The sequence below is a fragment of the Galendromus occidentalis genome, unplaced genomic scaffold (assembly GCF_000255335.2).
Source record: "Galendromus occidentalis unplaced genomic scaffold, Mocc_1.1 scf7180000077479, whole genome shotgun sequence".
Taxonomy (NCBI): domain Eukaryota; kingdom Metazoa; phylum Arthropoda; class Arachnida; order Mesostigmata; family Phytoseiidae; genus Galendromus; species Galendromus occidentalis.
The window spans coordinates 247490-263483 of record NW_003805467.1 but is presented as its reverse complement, the minus strand read 5'-3'; the positions used below and the strand labels follow the sequence as shown (position 1 = coordinate 263483).

The 15994-nt window shown below is 50.6% G+C and overlaps 5 protein-coding genes across 6 annotated transcripts; 2 read left to right on the top strand and 3 right to left on the bottom strand.

Moving 5' to 3' along the window:
- The first annotated feature begins 1403 nt into the window (after positions 1-1403).
- veli (L27 and PDZ_signaling domain-containing protein veli) lies at positions 1404-3207 on the top strand. The gene is made up of 5 exons (XM_003745196.2): positions 1404-1577; positions 1847-1926; positions 2064-2183; positions 2371-2518; positions 2622-3207. Exons 1-5 carry the CDS (start codon positions 1541-1543, stop codon positions 2819-2821), a joined length of 585 nt encoding a protein of 194 aa, XP_003745244.1. The 5' UTR covers positions 1404-1540; the 3' UTR covers positions 2822-3207.
- Positions 2577-4499, bottom strand: LOC100904091 (uncharacterized). 2 transcript variants are annotated; one of them, XM_018640279.1, is made up of 5 exons: positions 4071-4499; positions 3784-3964; positions 3636-3659; positions 3249-3532; positions 2577-2722 (listed from the first exon to the last, which is right to left on the bottom strand). In XM_018640279.1, exons 1-4 carry the CDS (start codon positions 4456-4458, stop codon positions 3367-3369), a joined length of 759 nt encoding a protein of 252 aa, XP_018495795.1. In that variant the 5' UTR covers positions 4459-4499; the 3' UTR covers positions 2577-2722; positions 3249-3366. The 2 variants fall into 2 exon arrangements, with proteins under 2 accessions (XP_018495795.1, XP_003745246.1); XM_003745198.2 differs by lacking the exons at positions 2577-2722; positions 3636-3659 and having other exon boundaries at positions 3092-3532.
- Positions 4500-4932: 433 nt separating this feature from the next.
- On the bottom strand, positions 4933-6544 carry emei (transmembrane protein 161-like emei). The gene is made up of 3 exons (XM_003745195.3): positions 6359-6544; positions 6072-6230; positions 4933-5967 (listed from the first exon to the last, which is right to left on the bottom strand). The coding sequence occupies exons 1-3, from the start codon at positions 6542-6544 to the stop codon at positions 4933-4935; spliced, it is 1380 nt and encodes a 459-aa protein (XP_003745243.1).
- A 680-nt stretch (positions 6545-7224) lies between these two features.
- nudC (nuclear distribution C, dynein complex regulator) lies at positions 7225-9606 on the top strand. The gene is made up of 7 exons (XM_003745194.1): positions 7225-7509; positions 7712-7789; positions 7928-8122; positions 8298-8423; positions 8579-8731; positions 8842-8964; positions 9101-9606. Exons 1-7 carry the CDS (start codon positions 7435-7437, stop codon positions 9353-9355), a joined length of 1005 nt encoding a protein of 334 aa, XP_003745242.1. The 5' UTR covers positions 7225-7434; the 3' UTR covers positions 9356-9606.
- A 117-nt stretch (positions 9607-9723) lies between these two features.
- On the bottom strand, positions 9724-14987 carry siz (Brefeldin-resistant Arf-GEF family protein schizo). The gene is made up of 4 exons (XM_018640280.1): positions 14764-14987; positions 13091-13195; positions 11801-12448; positions 9724-11641 (listed from the first exon to the last, which is right to left on the bottom strand). Exons 1-4 carry the CDS (start codon positions 14797-14799, stop codon positions 10499-10501), a joined length of 1932 nt encoding a protein of 643 aa, XP_018495796.1. The 5' UTR covers positions 14800-14987; the 3' UTR covers positions 9724-10498.
- Positions 14988-15994: the final 1007 nt, after the last annotated feature.

Below are 15994 nucleotides of genomic sequence, written 5' to 3'. Positions count from 1 at the left end.
GCGGCACGGAGGACGAGGTGCCTCAGGAAGACAAATTAAAGTAAGAATTTTCCGAAATCGTCATGATGAGGCGAATCTATACATCGATTGCATGTTGCCTACAAAACGGGCTCTAACGGTGAATTTTGATTCGGACAGAACCATGATACATATGAATCTTCGGTAGAGCTGGCACTAATAGCTATTACATCGGTGGCCGATGGTGCCTCTGTCTTATTGTTCAGTCATTCCAGAGAATTCTTCTGTTCATCCAACCTCTCTGCCGGAGAGCGTCGTGATCAGGGCGGTTGCTCAGGCTATTCGTGACCGGTTTCCGAGACGAGAGACGGGGGTTTTCAATCACCGGATAAATATGAGAGTCCTTAGCTCGAGCCTAAATTGCCTTTCAGATGGACGGGGATCAATGGACAAAAGAAGAGAATATCAGTGATTCATGTCTGTTATCACTGCGTTGCTGCACCCTCTGATCTCGGCGAGGCGCCGTGAATTAAGCGGACAGCGCTTTCCGAAAGCAATTAGCACCACCTGCCCACCGCGAGATGAATGAAGCGTCTCGAACGCTCGGAACCTCGTTCTGATTGACTGATTGATGGATTGATTGCTCGATTGGCTGACTGCCACCTCGCGAATCGAAACAGCAAGACTTCATTGGAGTGGTCCAGACTCCGAGATTGGTCGTATTCGATGAGTCTCGAAGGTGGGCGCGTCTCCCAAAAGACTTCAGAAAGCGCGAGAAATGAACGAAGGAATCAGGAGGCTCCCACTCGACACGATTCCGCTCTAGCTTCCGAGAAAAATCATCAGCATCAATTCCCCCAATCGATCCGAAGGATTTATCTTCACCGATCTCCCCTCTCGGGGCATGTCCGGACGAATCGGTGTAAAGTTGTCATACAGCTCGTCTGCGCATCGAACAGGTACAGCCGTCCGAATCGAACCCCGTTATCGTTATTAATCGTTGTTCGAGAGTCGTGAGTCGTGAGCCTCGGATAGATCGCCTTTCACAATTCCGAAGGTCCGAGGATTAGGTTGAGTTTCCGGGTCCTGAGACCACTGTGATAGTTCGACGAGCGATGATCCTGAGGAAGGGGACCGAAAACCCTGCTGGTTCGAATCGTCTGCCCATGTGTATGTGTGGGCGCCGCCTTCCGTTCATATTTCATATCTATAGAGGTATAGAGTGCTCCCCCACCTCCGCTCGCGATAGAAGCATCACTCGGGTCACATGGTCGCCGTTACGGAAATGGGTATTCGATCCGCGATCTTCCCACTGGAACGATTATTCGCAGAAAAAAATCGATTTCCCTTCTCAGGCGGTTCAAAAACAACTCCTGCAGTATGTGAATACCGGACATCGGGGCGGATCTGTGGCAGGATTCACTTCTCGCCAAGCTTCTATGACTGGTGTTCGATCTGGCCGAGCTCAACATCAGACATCAGGTGATCAGTGGGCATACTGATTCTCTGAATTCCTGAACGGATCAGGGAGTTGCCGTGAGTTGAAGAGCAGAACATTATCCCGGTGGTCCCGTCGAACTAAATGGCAGCGATGGGCGACTCTCTGAATCTGGAGAGAGGTGAGTGATCCGATTGAATTTGTCCTTCTCCGCGAGACAAATTAGGAATTTTCGCCCTGAGCCCATTGAACGGCGAGGAATCGAAGAAGAGTCTAATCAACTGCGTCGTGTCTTGACTCCGATTCCGTTCGCCTTCATGATCATCTCTGGGATAACTCGATGAGTCCACTCTCACACTACCTGAAAACTTGGGCCACGTTGCGCGGGGATGAAGAAAAGAGACTTATGGAGGCTTTCGAATGTTTGCTACATGAAAATTCTCCTCTCAGACATCCATCGAGCTGTCGAATTGCTCCAGAAGCTCCAGCGTACCGGAGCCGGTGGTGAAAAGCTTGCCGCGCTGGAACAGGTGAGTGTAAGAAACCTAATAAGATCCATAATGAGCGAAAACATCCTTCAGGTAGACTGGATTTAGATCAATGCGTAAAGTGGCGCATAGATGGAAGTCCAGCGACAAAACTTGGGTCGATTTTTTCTGGGTCTCAGGTCTTGAGTTCGGAATTCTTGGCCGCCGTGCTCCAGGTCTACGAGCAAGTCTATCGGACCGCTGATATGGGTTCAGGTCCGGCGGCTTCGGCTGATATCAGAGCGAGTGCCACAGCGAAGGTATGTACTCCCCGGAAACCTCTGCCCCTTCATTCATTGTCGTTCTGAGAGAATCCTGCCAAGTCGCCCTCCTAGAAAAGATCGACTCTCTGCGTATAGGTCGATTTTCGACATAGTCCGCGCTTCAGCTTATGATTTCCATGAATGCTCTGGATGCCTGCGGTCAAACTTTACTATACTCCCACAGGCGACAGTCGCTGCTTTCGCGGCTTCCGAGGGCAGGGCACAGCCACGGGTGGTTCGACTTCCGAGAACCGAGGAGGGTCTAGGATTCAATGTCATGGGAGGGAAAGAGCAGAACTCGGCAATCTACATATCGAGGATCATACCAGGCGGTGAGGCGAACTCCCACACCTGGAAATAATTATTGAGAGCGACATAAAAATTACCCAGAGACTTCGAGTTCATTTATCTATAAGAACTTGGTCGGCCTTGCAGGTCTAGCAGAACGGCATGGAGGACTCAGGCGGGGCGATCAGCTCTTGGCGGTCAACGGGGTTTCGGTCGAAGGGGAGAATCACGAACGAGCCGTTGAACTTCTGAAGCAAGCACAGGGTACTGTGACTCTGGTCGTCAGATATGCGCCCCACATCCTCGAACAGATGGAAATGAGATTCGACCGACATCACAATAAGTGATTGTTTCACCGCCGATGAGGCATCTACGAATCTCCGTTGGGATGTTCGTGAGAATTGTGGCATCGAAGGAGCGCTGGGACTCTCTCCGGGCTCCGTTTCTCGACTAACCGTGACCAGGGCAGATAGAGATCTATTTGGAATCGGTCTTGTACATAGAGCTGTGACCCTCACGGAACAGGAAAGAATTTCCATGAATTGAATGCATACATGAATACTTATTGTTCTCAACAGTGCGAATCACTCGTCTCCTCAAGACTACCACGATTTTCGAGTCGTACTAAAGATCACTGATTTATGGATCGTCAGACACAGCACTCTAGCCGAATGCAGAAGCCATACTGTTAGCATGATGTGACATGTTGATGAATTGTCTTACAATATACACGATGCGATCAAGAGACCGAATGTTTTTCTTCCAACGTCCTACCTCGAGCAAATGCATTCATTTCAAGAGGGGTCTTTGGGGATTTCAATCCTCCAACCATCCATCCTCCCTCAAACGAGGTCTGTGACTGTCGAGCTCTGGAATTCCTTATTGAAGATCTTCAGAAGTCCTCATTTGAAGAGTCGTCGTCCTCATCGAGCAGATGACTCTCTACCATTTCCTCGACGAAGAATCGCTTCAGGGTCTCCTGGAGATTCTGGAAGCTTCTCGTGAAGCTCCTCCGCATGACCGCCGCACAATCGCCATCTCCATTCCCTCCGCTGACGCTGAAATTCACAGAGGAATCGGTCACACCAGTCAACTCCATCAGCATCGTCGCCCGGCTAATCTGGAGATTGGTCGGGCCAAGTTTCAGGACAAACGGCTTACCAAGAAGATTTACTGAGACTGCATCTGGAGCGGAAGAGAAGAGTATCTCGACGTATCTCGCTGATTCTCGAAAATTCTTAGAATGATTCGGAGAACACCTCTATCTGGTCTCTAGGCTCTTTTCTCGAATAGTTAAACCGTGACTCACTTGTGTGCGCAGCCAAAGGTTTCGTGGTATGGCTTCAAGTCGCCGAGTTGGATCGCGAGCTTCAACGCGAGGCCCGACCTCCCTTTCTGAACGATTTCCAGAATTGCTGAGAGATCGGCCACGATTCCCATCAACGTCTTCTGATTCGCCAACAGTTCCGATGTTGCATTGTGGATCTCACCTTCCCTCGAAACATTGCGACTTAGAACGAAAACTCCGGGAATCATTGATCAATATTCCCTGTCAGGCACCATCTCGCATCAGCTGAGCTGAAGAACGTTTCTTACCCATTTCGAGGTAGAACAGCGCTTCTTTCACTGGTTTGCTGTCTCGATCTGCGTATTTGAGGACACTGTCGAAGTAGGTCTTCTGGATTTTCTCCAGGCGCCTCAGCCATGCTTGAACAGGGCTCCAGTCGACGTCAAACGTCTGCCTGAGGCTTTTGATGAGGTTTTTGGCTTCGATGCCCGTGAATTTCTCGTCAAAGGTCATTTTTTCCGCGTTTTCTCTAACGATTTCCTGACAAGCATTGTCACACTCTTCCACGCTCCGCTGGATGGAAGCGTTAATCGCTAGAACTGTTTTCGTGATCAGATCCGTTCGGATCGGCTCCTCCGTCGCCGCCTGAGATTTTGTCCATCCCACGAGTACCATGAGGATGAGAGGGAGCTTCATTTTCAAATCAACACACAGCACGCTTGTTTGACACTCGTTCCGGAGCCAGCGCTATCTAGCGATGTGTCGAGTTACAAACCAAAGGAAAGCGTAAAGGCCAGTAAATCGGTTCCCTCGCTAAGAAAGCGAAAGGAGATCGTTTTGTGGGAGAAGGAGATATAGCGCGGGGGGATGTTTCGTGGCACGGCGGAGGCCCCAAGTGGAGAAAAGCGTCCTCGCCAGATCGCTCGATCGTCCTAGAAGATCCATCAAGAGATTCAAACGGGTGAAAAGGTCGTATTGAACTTGAGAATAAGTCAAGAATTATTGTACTAGAATGAGGCTTTATTACAGGAGCCGGCGTCACGGTAAAAAACTGTCATTCCTTCTGGAGCCAACATTCAGCCGCCAATCCTTCCGAGACTCTCACACATTGACCACTACTTGACGAATTTGTACTATAATCCTCGACGATTTCAATTCCGCAGTCTGTACCTACGCCTTCTCGTTGTACGTATAGAACGCATAGCCTATGATGCTATTGAAGAAGATAGAAGCTGATAGCCACCATGTGGTGAAGTTGAATATTCCCCTGAACAAGGCTGGCGTCAGAACTTGCTTCAGCCTCTGCAGCGAGAAAGGCAATCGATCGTCGATTTTTGGTACCGGCGTCGTCCCCGCTGCACCTGTCCAGCTGTAGTCACCGAGCGTTTTGAGGAGGAGGACTGAGAAAAGCAAGAGGACCGCGGGGGTCACGTATTGCACGGCTACCACGCACGAGTAGTTGAACACATTCGAAATTGTTTTCCGGAATTCAGAGATCCGAATACGCCCCGCCTCTTTCTGGAGACTATTGACTTTTTTCTGCGCCACGTTCATGTACGCCTGCAAATACTTGTTCAAAAGCCACAGACGCAGCATACACATGGTAACGATGACGATGATCCGGCTAGTATCGAATTGATCCGAAGTCAGGATCGGACCCGACATTCCACCGAAAACTCGAGATGTGAAATATTCCCTCGCGATTGGAGTGACCCACATGCTCAGGACGAGCAGTGGAAAAATGAAATTGAGGTGAACGAGCATCTTTCCGAGAGGTCCGACCGACTCGCTGCCGAGAAGGTCTCGGTGCATCTGGGCGAAGCGGATGCCCGGGAACACAAGGAGTGCCCCAATGATTCCAGCCCATGCCGCTAAGCTCAACTTGAAAATCAATTCCGAGGTGGGGCCTGCAGATTCCAAGGAAATCTCGCGGCTGAAATCCGTCACGGACGTTTTGAAACTATCATACGCGTCCCGCAGCTCGAATTCAAGCCATTTCTCATCCACGACCAAGATCAGCATGGCGATGAGCAGGTAGATGAGTCCGCAAACTAAACACATGGAGCGCTCCGCAGAAGTTTCGTCCGAGCGGAAGTAGATCTTCGCTAGGGAGACGAGGGTCCGGAGTGCGAAAAGGACGACCAGGAGGCACCAGAGCACGGACATATTCACTTCTGACAGATTTGGCCTCATGAAGAGATATATCTGCGAAAGGACAGCAGCGTTAAAAGCTCTAGGCGTGATATTCTTCTTCGGAACGATTCGATTCGTAATAGAAATTCTCATGATCCCTCTGATCCTCCGCTCACTTCAGTTATAATGTAGAACGTTGAAGTGTAGGCCATGAAGTCTAACAGCCACTGGTACTCGGGATAGAAATAGAGTTCTGCGAAATGATCAGCAGATATCGGAACGGTCTCCAGTGCAACGTCGACGTTTTTACTGATCTTGTAATCCGGTTCGGGACCCTGGAAAGCAAGATCAACATTGAGTGATGCGCGCTCTTGCCAGGGAACCAGAGAGCTCCATCCCATGTGGGCATAGTCGGACTCTTCCCGAAAGCGAAGTTCTCCCGGAATACCGCCAACTGGCTCACCTTTTTCTTCTGCTTCTTGTCTTCCTTGATACCTTCAGCAATCTTCAATTCGTTCACCGTTGGAGGCACATACGTGAATAGTCGGCGCCCAAGGAGCCAGCGAGCGAAGGAGAACTTGAAGGAAAGTTTGTGGAGAATGCAAGCCATGATCATGCTGATCACAATTTGACTCCCGAGGAGTGCCATGGCCGCGCATAGCCCGGGCGAAGAACTTCGCCTGTGGTTAGGTCTTCACGAGGAGTGATCTACTTTAGCAATGTGGAGTCATCGATGCGCGAAAACCTGCGTTGCCGTCTCCATGTCTTCTGAAAGCACCGCACTTTCGGGAACTTCGGAAGCCCGAACCACTTTCCCGTTTATTTGGTGAAGCTGCCCGGCGCCCTATATAGAACTCTGCCTATTATTCGTTGAGGACACAATATAGGTAGCCGGTGCCGGTGGTGCTAATACGGGCCTCTTTCCCCCAAAGTATCTCTCAGCTGAAAGAGAGGTGAGAGAAGTTGGAAGCTCTGCTGCCAGCGGCCGACACCAGAGAAGATCAGTGTCATCATTCCGAGTTGTTGTTTGTTTCCCTTCTCTTCTGAATCTGGGAGAGAGGTTCGAGTGTCTGGCGGCGGCTTTTGAAAACCTCGACCGTCGCGAGCGAGCGAGTCCTCCGGCCTGCGTCCCAAAAGAGCATATCTCCATTTTTCCAGATCGGATGAAACTCTCCTTTCGCTGCAGAGATTGTGCGTGTGGTTTCCAATCGGCGATAAGCAAAGAGTTACCTCGATATTTTGTTTCAGACGCCGCATTTTCGAAAGCTCGCGCCGTGTCAAAATAACACGACACCATGTTGATCCTGCCGCCGCCAACCACCGGCAACCGTGGTGCGCAGAGATATTTCTCGAATATCGCGCTCCGTGAGAGTCACCTGAGAGATATTCTGTGGATAGCAATTTTTACGAATATCGGTGTTCGCTACGGTCCCAGTGTGTTGCCTTCGCTAGACAATACCAGAACGCTCACGTCGCCAGGCACGTCGCCTAATAGAAGGCTCGGGAAGTCTTGAAGCTCACATAATACAAACGGCGAGCATGACGGAGAGGGAGGCACGTTTCGATCAAATCCTGCTGGCGTTGGCGGAACAGCACGAAGGTGGAGTACCAGATGTGAGTATCAACCCATTTCTCTGAGTGAATGGAGGAGACTGGCAAGCCGATGTCGCGGATCGTCATCATAAGTCGCTGCAGTTTCGGTATCGGATGAAACTTCGACAGTCTAGAGTCTAGACGGCCCCCAATTAATTATCGGGTTCTGACCGGAGGTCGACTGTTTCCAACGGCTAAAACTACTTCTTGATTCAACTTTCAGCTCCTGAGCACCATATTCAGTTTCTTGAGCAGGAAAACAGATTTCTATACCGGTGGGAAGCCCGGCGCCGCTAGGACAGTAAGTCGAAGATGATTCGTGCGATATGGACCGGAGCCGGAGTCCCCGGATCTCGGAAACAAACAAAAAGTCGATGATCTCATTCTTGTTTCGAGAGTCGAATTAGGGAGTCGAATCTAAGTCATCTATCATCGATAGCTGTTGCTGGAAAAGTTTTCGAAATTCGAGGAAAAGGCTCTTGCTGAACAGCGGAAGAAAGAGAAGGAGCTCGCTGAGAAGAAGGACCTTCTGAAAAAGACGCTCGAGGATGAAAAACGCCGCAGAGAGGAAGGAGCGTCCATTGAAGAAGTGACTGATGAGCAGTCTAAGCGAATTCAGGAAGAAATCGAAGAGGTTAGTTTTTCTCGATTTCCCGTCCTGGACGTGTGGTATCTCGAAGCACGGATATGCCCGGAGGTTTTCCCGCCGGGGAGCTCTCGGGTCGCTATCGCAGTCATCTCCCCTAATAGGATTATAGTAAGTATAGGATCGACTTATTAATATTCGAGCTTTCCTTTGCGTCGTTTAGGCGAAGCGAGCTCAGGAACAGAAAACCAAAGAGCTCAACGAGACCAAGTTGAAAGCTGAGGAAGCGAGAAAACTGAAGAAGAAGTCCGATGACGCTGATGGTGACGACGATGATGAGGAGCTCAAGGTGAGGAATTCGCTGCGCAGAAGGAGCCGTCTTCGAATAATCTTATCCGTTGCTGAGCCCTCTATCGTCGTGTTTCGTACGGATTCATAAAATCCGTAATACGCACGGCAAATTTATAACGAGAGTTCCAAAATTATAACGTTCTGAATCCCCAGAACGCGGGGAAAGTCATGCCGAATGAAAACAATGGCTGCGATCTCGAGTACTATTCTTGGGGACAGACTCTTCAAGAAATCGAACTGAAGGTGAACGCACCGAAAGGAATAAGTCTTCATAAGCGAGACATCATTGTGGAATTCTCCAAGAAGGTACGCTTCCTCTGCGGACCAGCTGAGAATCGCATGCTCATACGATCATGTCTCATATGATTTCTCTTCTTCCACGGCGACTATCATATCATTTTCCTCTGACGTTGCAGAAACTCAAGGTAGGCCTCAAAGGATTCCCCCTGATCATTGACGGTCAGCTGTATAATGAGATCAAAGTCGAGGATTGCTGCTGGGTCTTGGTAGACAACAGGATCGTCATCACAATGGAGAAGGTAATCGCGCGTAGACTGCGGAAGATCCGAGCTCGATAGCTTCGGATGCTTTTGCCAGGAGTCAGAAGTCAACTCCTGATTCCGAGTCACACTCATTATCAACCGAGCGGGCTGGTCACACGTATCTCTATTGCAGATAAATCAGATGGAATGGTGGCCCCATCTTGTCCTGACCGACCCTGTGATCCGCACCGATAAGGTCGATCCGGGATCTTCCAAATTGTCTGATCTCGACGGTGAAACTCGTGGCATGGTCGAGAAGATGATGTACGATCAACGGCAGAAAGCTATGGGCAAACCCACGTCGGACGAACAGAAGAAACAAGAAACTCTGAAGAAGTTCATGGAACAGCATCCTGAGCTGGATTTCAGCCAAGCCAAGTTTTCGTGAAATTCGCTGCCTTCAGCCCGATCGGATTCGGCATCCAGCATCGATGAGATCTTTTTTATTGGCTGCAACTTGAGCAGGAGGAGCTCCTCTCGTCGGACATCCGAAGCGTAGACGAGCTGAGAATTCGAGAGAGCTGTAAGAGATTTTATTTATCCTTCGAACGTTCGTCTGGGAGCGCCGTGGTGTCGTGACGGAGCGGACCCGACCCGCCTTCATTTGAATAAAACGAGACCGAGTGGAATGGAAAAAAATTTGAATGTGAACTCCATTCTCGAACGTGCTGATAAGGAGCTCCGCTGTGACTAGAATCGGTAGCAGTGATTGAGGGGTTTATGCTTGGCGAAAGAATTCAAGAACTCGCTTTACGATACGTTTCGTTTATTAGTCTCCGCTCTCGCTCGTGGCTCAGTCTCCAAATATATTAAACAGTTTTTGTACATCTAGATCCTCTCTCGGTATGTCGCAGAAAATTTCCTCCGCTCACGCGTCTCACACCCACACGCACATTCGTAGAAATGTGTGTTCACCATCGACGCCGTGAATTACAGCAGTCCACGTCAGGGGGTACCAAATGCTGTAGCGATGCCTCTCGTAGCGATATTGGGAGTGATTTCTCCTACGCTTCGGACTCTCGGGTCCGATCGGTGCACGCTATTCCTCCCCGAAAGTTTGAGCTCATCCCCCGCTCAAGTCGATAATCTCAGATCGAATACGTCGTGGAAGAGAGCTCTTGTAGTTCGGACCAAGGGAAGGTGTTCAGTGTTACATTGTTCCTTGCGCCCACTGGTTGAAGCTACGGGTGACCATGATTCGTTCCCTTTCAGTATTTACAGCTCAAGAAATAAAATAACTGAACGAAAGTGGAAACAAGTTGTTTGTCTAAAATGTCGCCACTGCGAGCGCACGTATGTAAGAGTTTTGGCTAAGATTGGCTTTTCAGCTATTACACACGGTTCCGCTGTTATTACTCAGACGGGTCCGTAGTTGATTCGTCAACCCGATCCTCTGTACACGCATCACATAGATCACTGCACCTGCATTATGTGGTCGTTGTCGCCAGGGCCGCCAACGTCGCCGCCTTCACCGATTCTCCGAGACCAGTCCGTTCCATTCGTGTCCATCGGCCATCAGACAACAACGAGCTCACACGTCAGTCGTATCTGTGCGCAGCTTCTGTTTGCTGGTCGATCCCTTGAACACGTGACTCAGGAAGCCTTTCGGTTCCTCGGGAATCGTCTGATGCTGCGGTTGGGACGCACAGCTGGCGGGGACGGTCTGCGGAGACGAGTCCCTGCTCACTGTACTGGCAGCCGAGGACTGGAACGAAACCGACATCCCGCTGTCGAGGGATCCTGCACTTCCCCGTCGAACGGGTTTGGGCAGAGGCGGCTCGTTGAGGTCCAGCAAGGAGTTCGACAATGCCGAGCCCTTAGCTTTGCGTGAGTCTGCCGGCGAACCGGCAGCTTGGCCTGCGTTGTCGTCGTCCGTGGCGACTCCACTGTCCCGATTCTCTGCCTGGTTCGACCATGATGAAGACTGCTTCTCAAGTTCGGCCTCAATCCGTAAGGCTTCCATCTCGTCCATTTCGAGAATGGACTCGCGAAGGTCGTCGCAGAACTTGCCTCGGTCGTGTTCGTTGCGGGCATTCAACGTGATCTCGACCTTGCCGTCGACACGTTGCGAGAGGGAGATTCCGAACGGATAGTGCGGCGTTGAAAACAGCGTCACGTTCAGTCCAACGAGGGGCACGCTCTGACGGAACGTGTATGTAATGGCTCCTTTCTTCTTGCTTGCAATCTTCGTAATGAGCAACAGATCGTTGAAGAGGAAAACTTCGCGCTGATGTAGTCCAGCCTTCTCCTTCTTCTGGATATCGTAGACCTCGTACAGTCTACAGTAACACACTAGTCGTCGATGTGGAAGAACCAGGTTTGGCTTTTTGGCGCCCACAATCGTCTCCTGAACTTTCTGGACCTGCGTTACGTGGTCGCTCCCCGGTCGGAAGGCTTCTTTCTTGATTCGTTCATAAATACCAGCCAGCGTGGCGCGGTCCACATTTTCGAAACCATCGACACCTCGGAGATTTTTAATGTAGTCGTCGACCTTCATGCGGCGGTGCTCTGCTAATGACGGATTGTGCAAATCTACGTTGAGAATTACTATTGAGAACGCGACCACCATAATGTTGTCGGGGTTTTTGAAGAATTGCGCCACCAGATCCGGATTACAAACGGCGTAGTGCACAGAGAACATTTGTATGACGTGATCTACTTTTTGGGCCTCCCCCTGGAAATGGGAAAAAGAAATCCTTTAGATATTTTTGTCGCGCGTTTTTTTATCGTCGATGGACAGCTCCCACTATAGATGATTCAATGACTATGGGCATGATAGCAAGCTCGTATGAGGGTCTGGGGAAGTTTGGGGCGAGGCTCGCCCGGAACTTACAGGCATCTGGAAGTAGGACTGGAATTTACGCAAGGCGACATCGACTTGCATTCCGGATAGATCCATTTCTCGTACGAAACACTCGAGAACTTGAGCAGCGAACGGGTTCTGTCTGTCCCCGAGGTATTCGCCAATTTTGTTTTTGCTGAGTCCCTTGCGAGTCATCAAGAACTTCGCCACGGCCTCTGGAGTGCCCTCGAGGAAGTTCTTGTCGATGAGGTAGCGGATTCCTCGTTCGGGTTTCTTGTTGAAGAGATTCAAGCCGACTCGGTAGTGCCTCTTGCGCTCGATCTCCTTGGGCTTATTCTCGGGAGGATTGAAGTTCGAGATCTCCTGGGGAGATGCGAGCGGATTCGATTGCGACGGATACATCAGCAGAGCGTCGGCACCGGCGTTACTCGTCGAGTATCCTGGGGTGGCGTCGCAGGCGTCTTCAGAGATGTTCGACAATCGTTTTTCGTCGTGTTCCTCGTTGCCCCACAACGGCGAGTGCGAATGGTGCGAGTGGAGGTCGGACGATGAGCCATGCGAGCTGACCGAAGTCTCGAGAACTAGCGATGTTTCCGATCCTGTGGACTCGCAACGCGACGCTCTCAAGCCCGACATCGGAGAGAGGTTTCTCTGCATCGAACACGTTCTCTTGGGGACCTGTGAAAGGATTAGGCGTGAGACTTCCCCGAACTTTCGCCATTTTTGGATCTCTAAAGGCTTTGGAATTCGATGAATTGTAATAAATGACGATGGCAAGCATGAGCCAGGTGAATTTCCCCCGTCACCAGAGCCGAGCACCGGTCACGGATAAGACAGGGATGCACTGTTTTCAGAAAGAAAAATCGAGCGAAAGTTCGACGTATTTGGTCGTGAGAACAGCAGTCGCTCGTTCGCTCCCCTGTGAAATGTCAGCCAAAATGGAGCGCGAAGCGCCGTCACAGCCCGTCGAATGGCTGATCATCACCATTTGAAAGCCAAATATCAAGGGTAGAGACGGAAACGTGAGCGGAAGCATATCTTTCCCCTTTTTCGACGCTGATATACGAGGCATGCGTTTCAAAGAAACCTCTCGTCGGTACCGCACCGCGAACGGAAGGGGGCTCACAAGGAAGACCGCGTGTTATCGGCAATGATAAAGCGATCGAACAAGGCACGGCTCGAGAGCAGCAGGGACAAAGCATCCATCAACGGATTGATGGGACGAAAATCGGATCGGAGCGAGATTCCACGCTTGACTATTCCGGAACTACCACGCGAGATATTTTCGTTATGAGCCATATCGTAAGGATTTTCACGAACCTGGGGTGGCATTTTCTTCCTGTGGAGGGACCCGACGCTCTGCGAAGCAAAACCATTTCTGTCGAGTCCTCCTTGAATAGACGCCATCGGCTCCTCGAGAGATCCCTGCAACGATGAGAGAGCGAATCTTAATCACAGCACGTTACCAACGACACACGATGTCATTAAGAAGTTCGGCTAGACTATGTTTCATCTCATGCGCATGATTGTCAGACCGCAACGAACGGAAAAACTTCTGACCGATTGAGAGAGAGCTCGTGCCCACTACCGATATGAAAATCAATGTGTATCGATCATTGTATTCGTATTGAGCCTCATCTAGCGGAGATATAATCGGCGAGGACGCGAACGGATCGATCTCGGCAGAGGAGTCTCTGAGAGGAGCGTTTCCGTAGAGGTGTATCGAATGTTATAAATATTCCATGGCGTCTGTCAGCAATAACCACTCAAGGAGACCGCGTCCGGAAAATATTCCCAGGAGGAGTCGCTTCGGCATCATGCTATACTCTTTCTCATGCGCCGTCCATCAAATTGAAACAACATCCGAGAAGGTCGAGATACTCCATGGAGAAGTAAGAGAATCATTATCATCGTTTGAAGATAAAAATGGAAGGCCATCCGAGCGTGAGGTGACCAGTACGAGCCTCAGGTAGAGCTGAGTTCCCCTCGACGGACAAGTAATAATCCGCTACAAATCAATCGGCTCGTTGCCGATGGATGTCCGAGCATGATCTGGTGGTCGTTCTCGGCGTGAATTAGGAAGGGTCCTTCTCGGCGTGAATTCCTGAACGATCTACCGACTCGGGGGCCTTGCCTACGGTAAGCAGCCTCTTGCAACATGAACATAATGAGAGGCAGGCACCGATAGACTCAGACACGGTCGTAAGAGACACACACGCAAGCAAATCAACCGATGGTACGTGTTTCCGTTTCATGGATTCTGAATGAGAAAACCGGTGAGCGACCGCTACCATTCCCAGAAGAACGCTGCATCTAGCTCCAAAGGTCACTAATACTCTACGGCGACCGTCATCTGGATCGGGTGACATCCCGCGCGACCATCGATACAACGGACCATCTCATGTTACGGATACCTTCTCCAGAGAATGTCGTCTCGTGCTGACCACATGTATACTACGGAAGATCGGTCTCATCCGACGATCGTGGTTATTTTGGGTTTCGAAGCGAGAAGCCAAGCGTTCCGAGCGCTCATAGAGCTTTTTGAGATTTTTTTTAATCGAGGGCATTCGTCGGCGCGCAGGATAATCTGCAGAAATCGACGGATCATGATCTCTCACTTTGTCTGACGTCAATGATGCGGATCCGCGTCAGAACAAGGCGCCGTTTCCGAATGACGGTGTATGGGAGGCCAGCTGAAGTTCGAGCGGCGCGTGCCGCATACGGGGCGCAGATGTTTTTGGGTCCGCTCCCAAAGTCAGGACCGGTAGCTCGATATGGGAGCTAGCAGCATTCACAGCAAAGGCGACACATCGGTTTGGAAAATCCTAAGGACCACTGAGCTGGTACGATGGCACACATGGATTCGTGACGTGACAACGTTCGGAACTTCACGCGGCTTCCAGTAAGACTCTCGTAGCCGGCTAACGAGGAGACTTACGGAAGCTTCAGAGCTATCAATCAGGACTCATTACGGGAAGGGCCCCATGACTCACCGAAGATCTCGTCCAATGTAAGGCTACTCCCAACATATCTGTTGGCCGAAGAACTATTCAGTCAAAGATCCGCGCATCGTCACAGAACAACTGAATGGCATGGCGAACCGTCACCGATTTCCCTAGCTCGGAACCAATTGAATCCTACTTGGGAAGCCGAGCGTCACAAACATCCAACAGCCAACTCTGCGAACAACTAAGCTGTTTGGCTCTTGGGCCTCGACTGAGCGATCTCGCTCGTGGAGCACCAGATGGAGAGAGAGCTGAACGGCTCGCGGCTGCTGTGACTACAGCGGCCGATGATCGTCGCGCTGGTGATGGTAGTTGCCGTAGACCGTAGAGCTTACTCAGAGCTATCATAGTGCCGACATGAGAGGGAGATATCTTCGATCGGAATCTCGACCCCGTGGTCGGCGGTCTCACCACCTGCCCTCTCCCACTATAATTATTTGCAGGACTGGAAACCTGAATTCCAACTTGGCCCGAAATTGCTTCCGCCAAACACGTTCGTCTGAACTCTCCGGTGCGATACTGGAATTCCGCGTTTCAAAGTCAGTCAAGGAAATTCAGCGTTCGAGGAATGGGAATGAATCGCAGAGCATGGTAGGTACATCCTCATACGAAAACTTCCACCCGACGCCGACGCAACATTCAGGCTCGCGAAATTCAATGCGGTTTCTTCGATGCAGCCCTAGTTGCGGCAGTTCGTGGAGCAGAGCAGGAACAATCGTAGCGGAAATCAGCTTGCAGGAGTCAGTATGCGGTCGTGGAGTCCCGCTGGACCTCGAATTGATATCATATCCCTTATTGGGAATTTCTCGCAAAGGCTCAGGGATCGCAGAAGCCCGGGGAACGGCCTCTCGGGCTGGATACAGAGTCAAGTCAAAACTACTCAAGTCCAGACTCGCAAACATTCTTAAGACCCTCCGGGCCATATGCCCCCAAACGGCATTCAGAACCGCTTCTGCTCTCGGATGCTAGCCGCTTCACAATACAACCGGGCATTCCGATGCGGCATTGAACTCTGAATGCGCGCGAAAATCGAAGATCCTCTAAAAAACAGTTTCGGCGGAATGCTGTGAGACCAACGGTCAGCAGGTCCTCTTGCATGTGGTTTTCTGATTCGTCGAGCTCCGCGGGACCGGATCTTGATTATCAGCTCAGGTTAAAAGATCCGATATTGGTCAACAATTTCCGCATAATAACTGACTGAGACCGAAAATGCTCGAAC

Bases quoted from the DNA above. Each gene is read 5' to 3' on its own strand.
- veli (XM_003745196.2), top strand. From the start codon at position 1,541: ATGGCAGCGATGGGCGACTCTCTGAATCTGGAGAGAG. The intron at 1,578-1,846 runs GTGAGTGATCCG...TTCTCCTCTCAG, and splicing joins CTCTCTGAATCTGGAGAGAG to ACATCCATCGAGCTGTCGAA. The intron at 1,927-2,063 runs GTGAGTGTAAGA...TCTGGGTCTCAG, and splicing joins AGCTTGCCGCGCTGGAACAG to GTCTTGAGTTCGGAATTCTT.
- LOC100904091 (XM_018640279.1), bottom strand. From the start codon at position 4,458: ATGAAGCTCCCTCTCATCCTCATGGTACTCGTGGGATGGACAAAATCT. The intron at 3,965-4,070 runs GTAAGAAACGTT...TTTCGAGGGAAG, and splicing joins GCTGTTCTACCTCGAAATGG to GTGAGATCCACAATGCAACA. The intron at 3,533-3,635 runs GTAAGCCGTTTG...TGTGAATTTCAG, and splicing joins AGTCTCAGTAAATCTTCTTG to CGTCAGCGGAGGGAATGGAG.
- emei (XM_003745195.3), bottom strand. From the start codon at position 6,544: ATGGCACTCCTCGGGAGTCAAATTGTGATCAGCATGATCATGGCTTGC. The intron at 6,231-6,358 runs GTGAGCCAGTTG...CTTGCTTTCCAG, and splicing joins ACAAGAAGCAGAAGAAAAAG to GGTCCCGAACCGGATTACAA. The intron at 5,968-6,071 runs GTGAGCGGAGGA...GTCCTTTCGCAG, and splicing joins CGTTCTACATTATAACTGAA to ATATATCTCTTCATGAGGCC.
- nudC (XM_003745194.1), top strand. From the start codon at position 7,435: ATGACGGAGAGGGAGGCACGTTTCGATCAAATCCTGCTGGCGTTGGCG. The intron at 8,123-8,297 runs GTTAGTTTTTCT...TGCGTCGTTTAG, and splicing joins TTCAGGAAGAAATCGAAGAG to GCGAAGCGAGCTCAGGAACA. The intron at 8,424-8,578 runs GTGAGGAATTCG...CTGAATCCCCAG, and splicing joins ACGATGATGAGGAGCTCAAG to AACGCGGGGAAAGTCATGCC.
- siz (XM_018640280.1), bottom strand. From the start codon at position 14,799: ATGTTGGGAGTAGCCTTACATTGGACGAGATCTTCG. The intron at 13,196-14,763 runs GTGAGTCATGGG...TCATCGTTGCAG, and splicing joins TACATTGGACGAGATCTTCG to GGATCTCTCGAGGAGCCGAT. The intron at 12,449-13,090 runs GTTCGTGAAAAT...ATCCTTTCACAG, and splicing joins GGAAGAAAATGCCACCCCAG to GTCCCCAAGAGAACGTGTTC.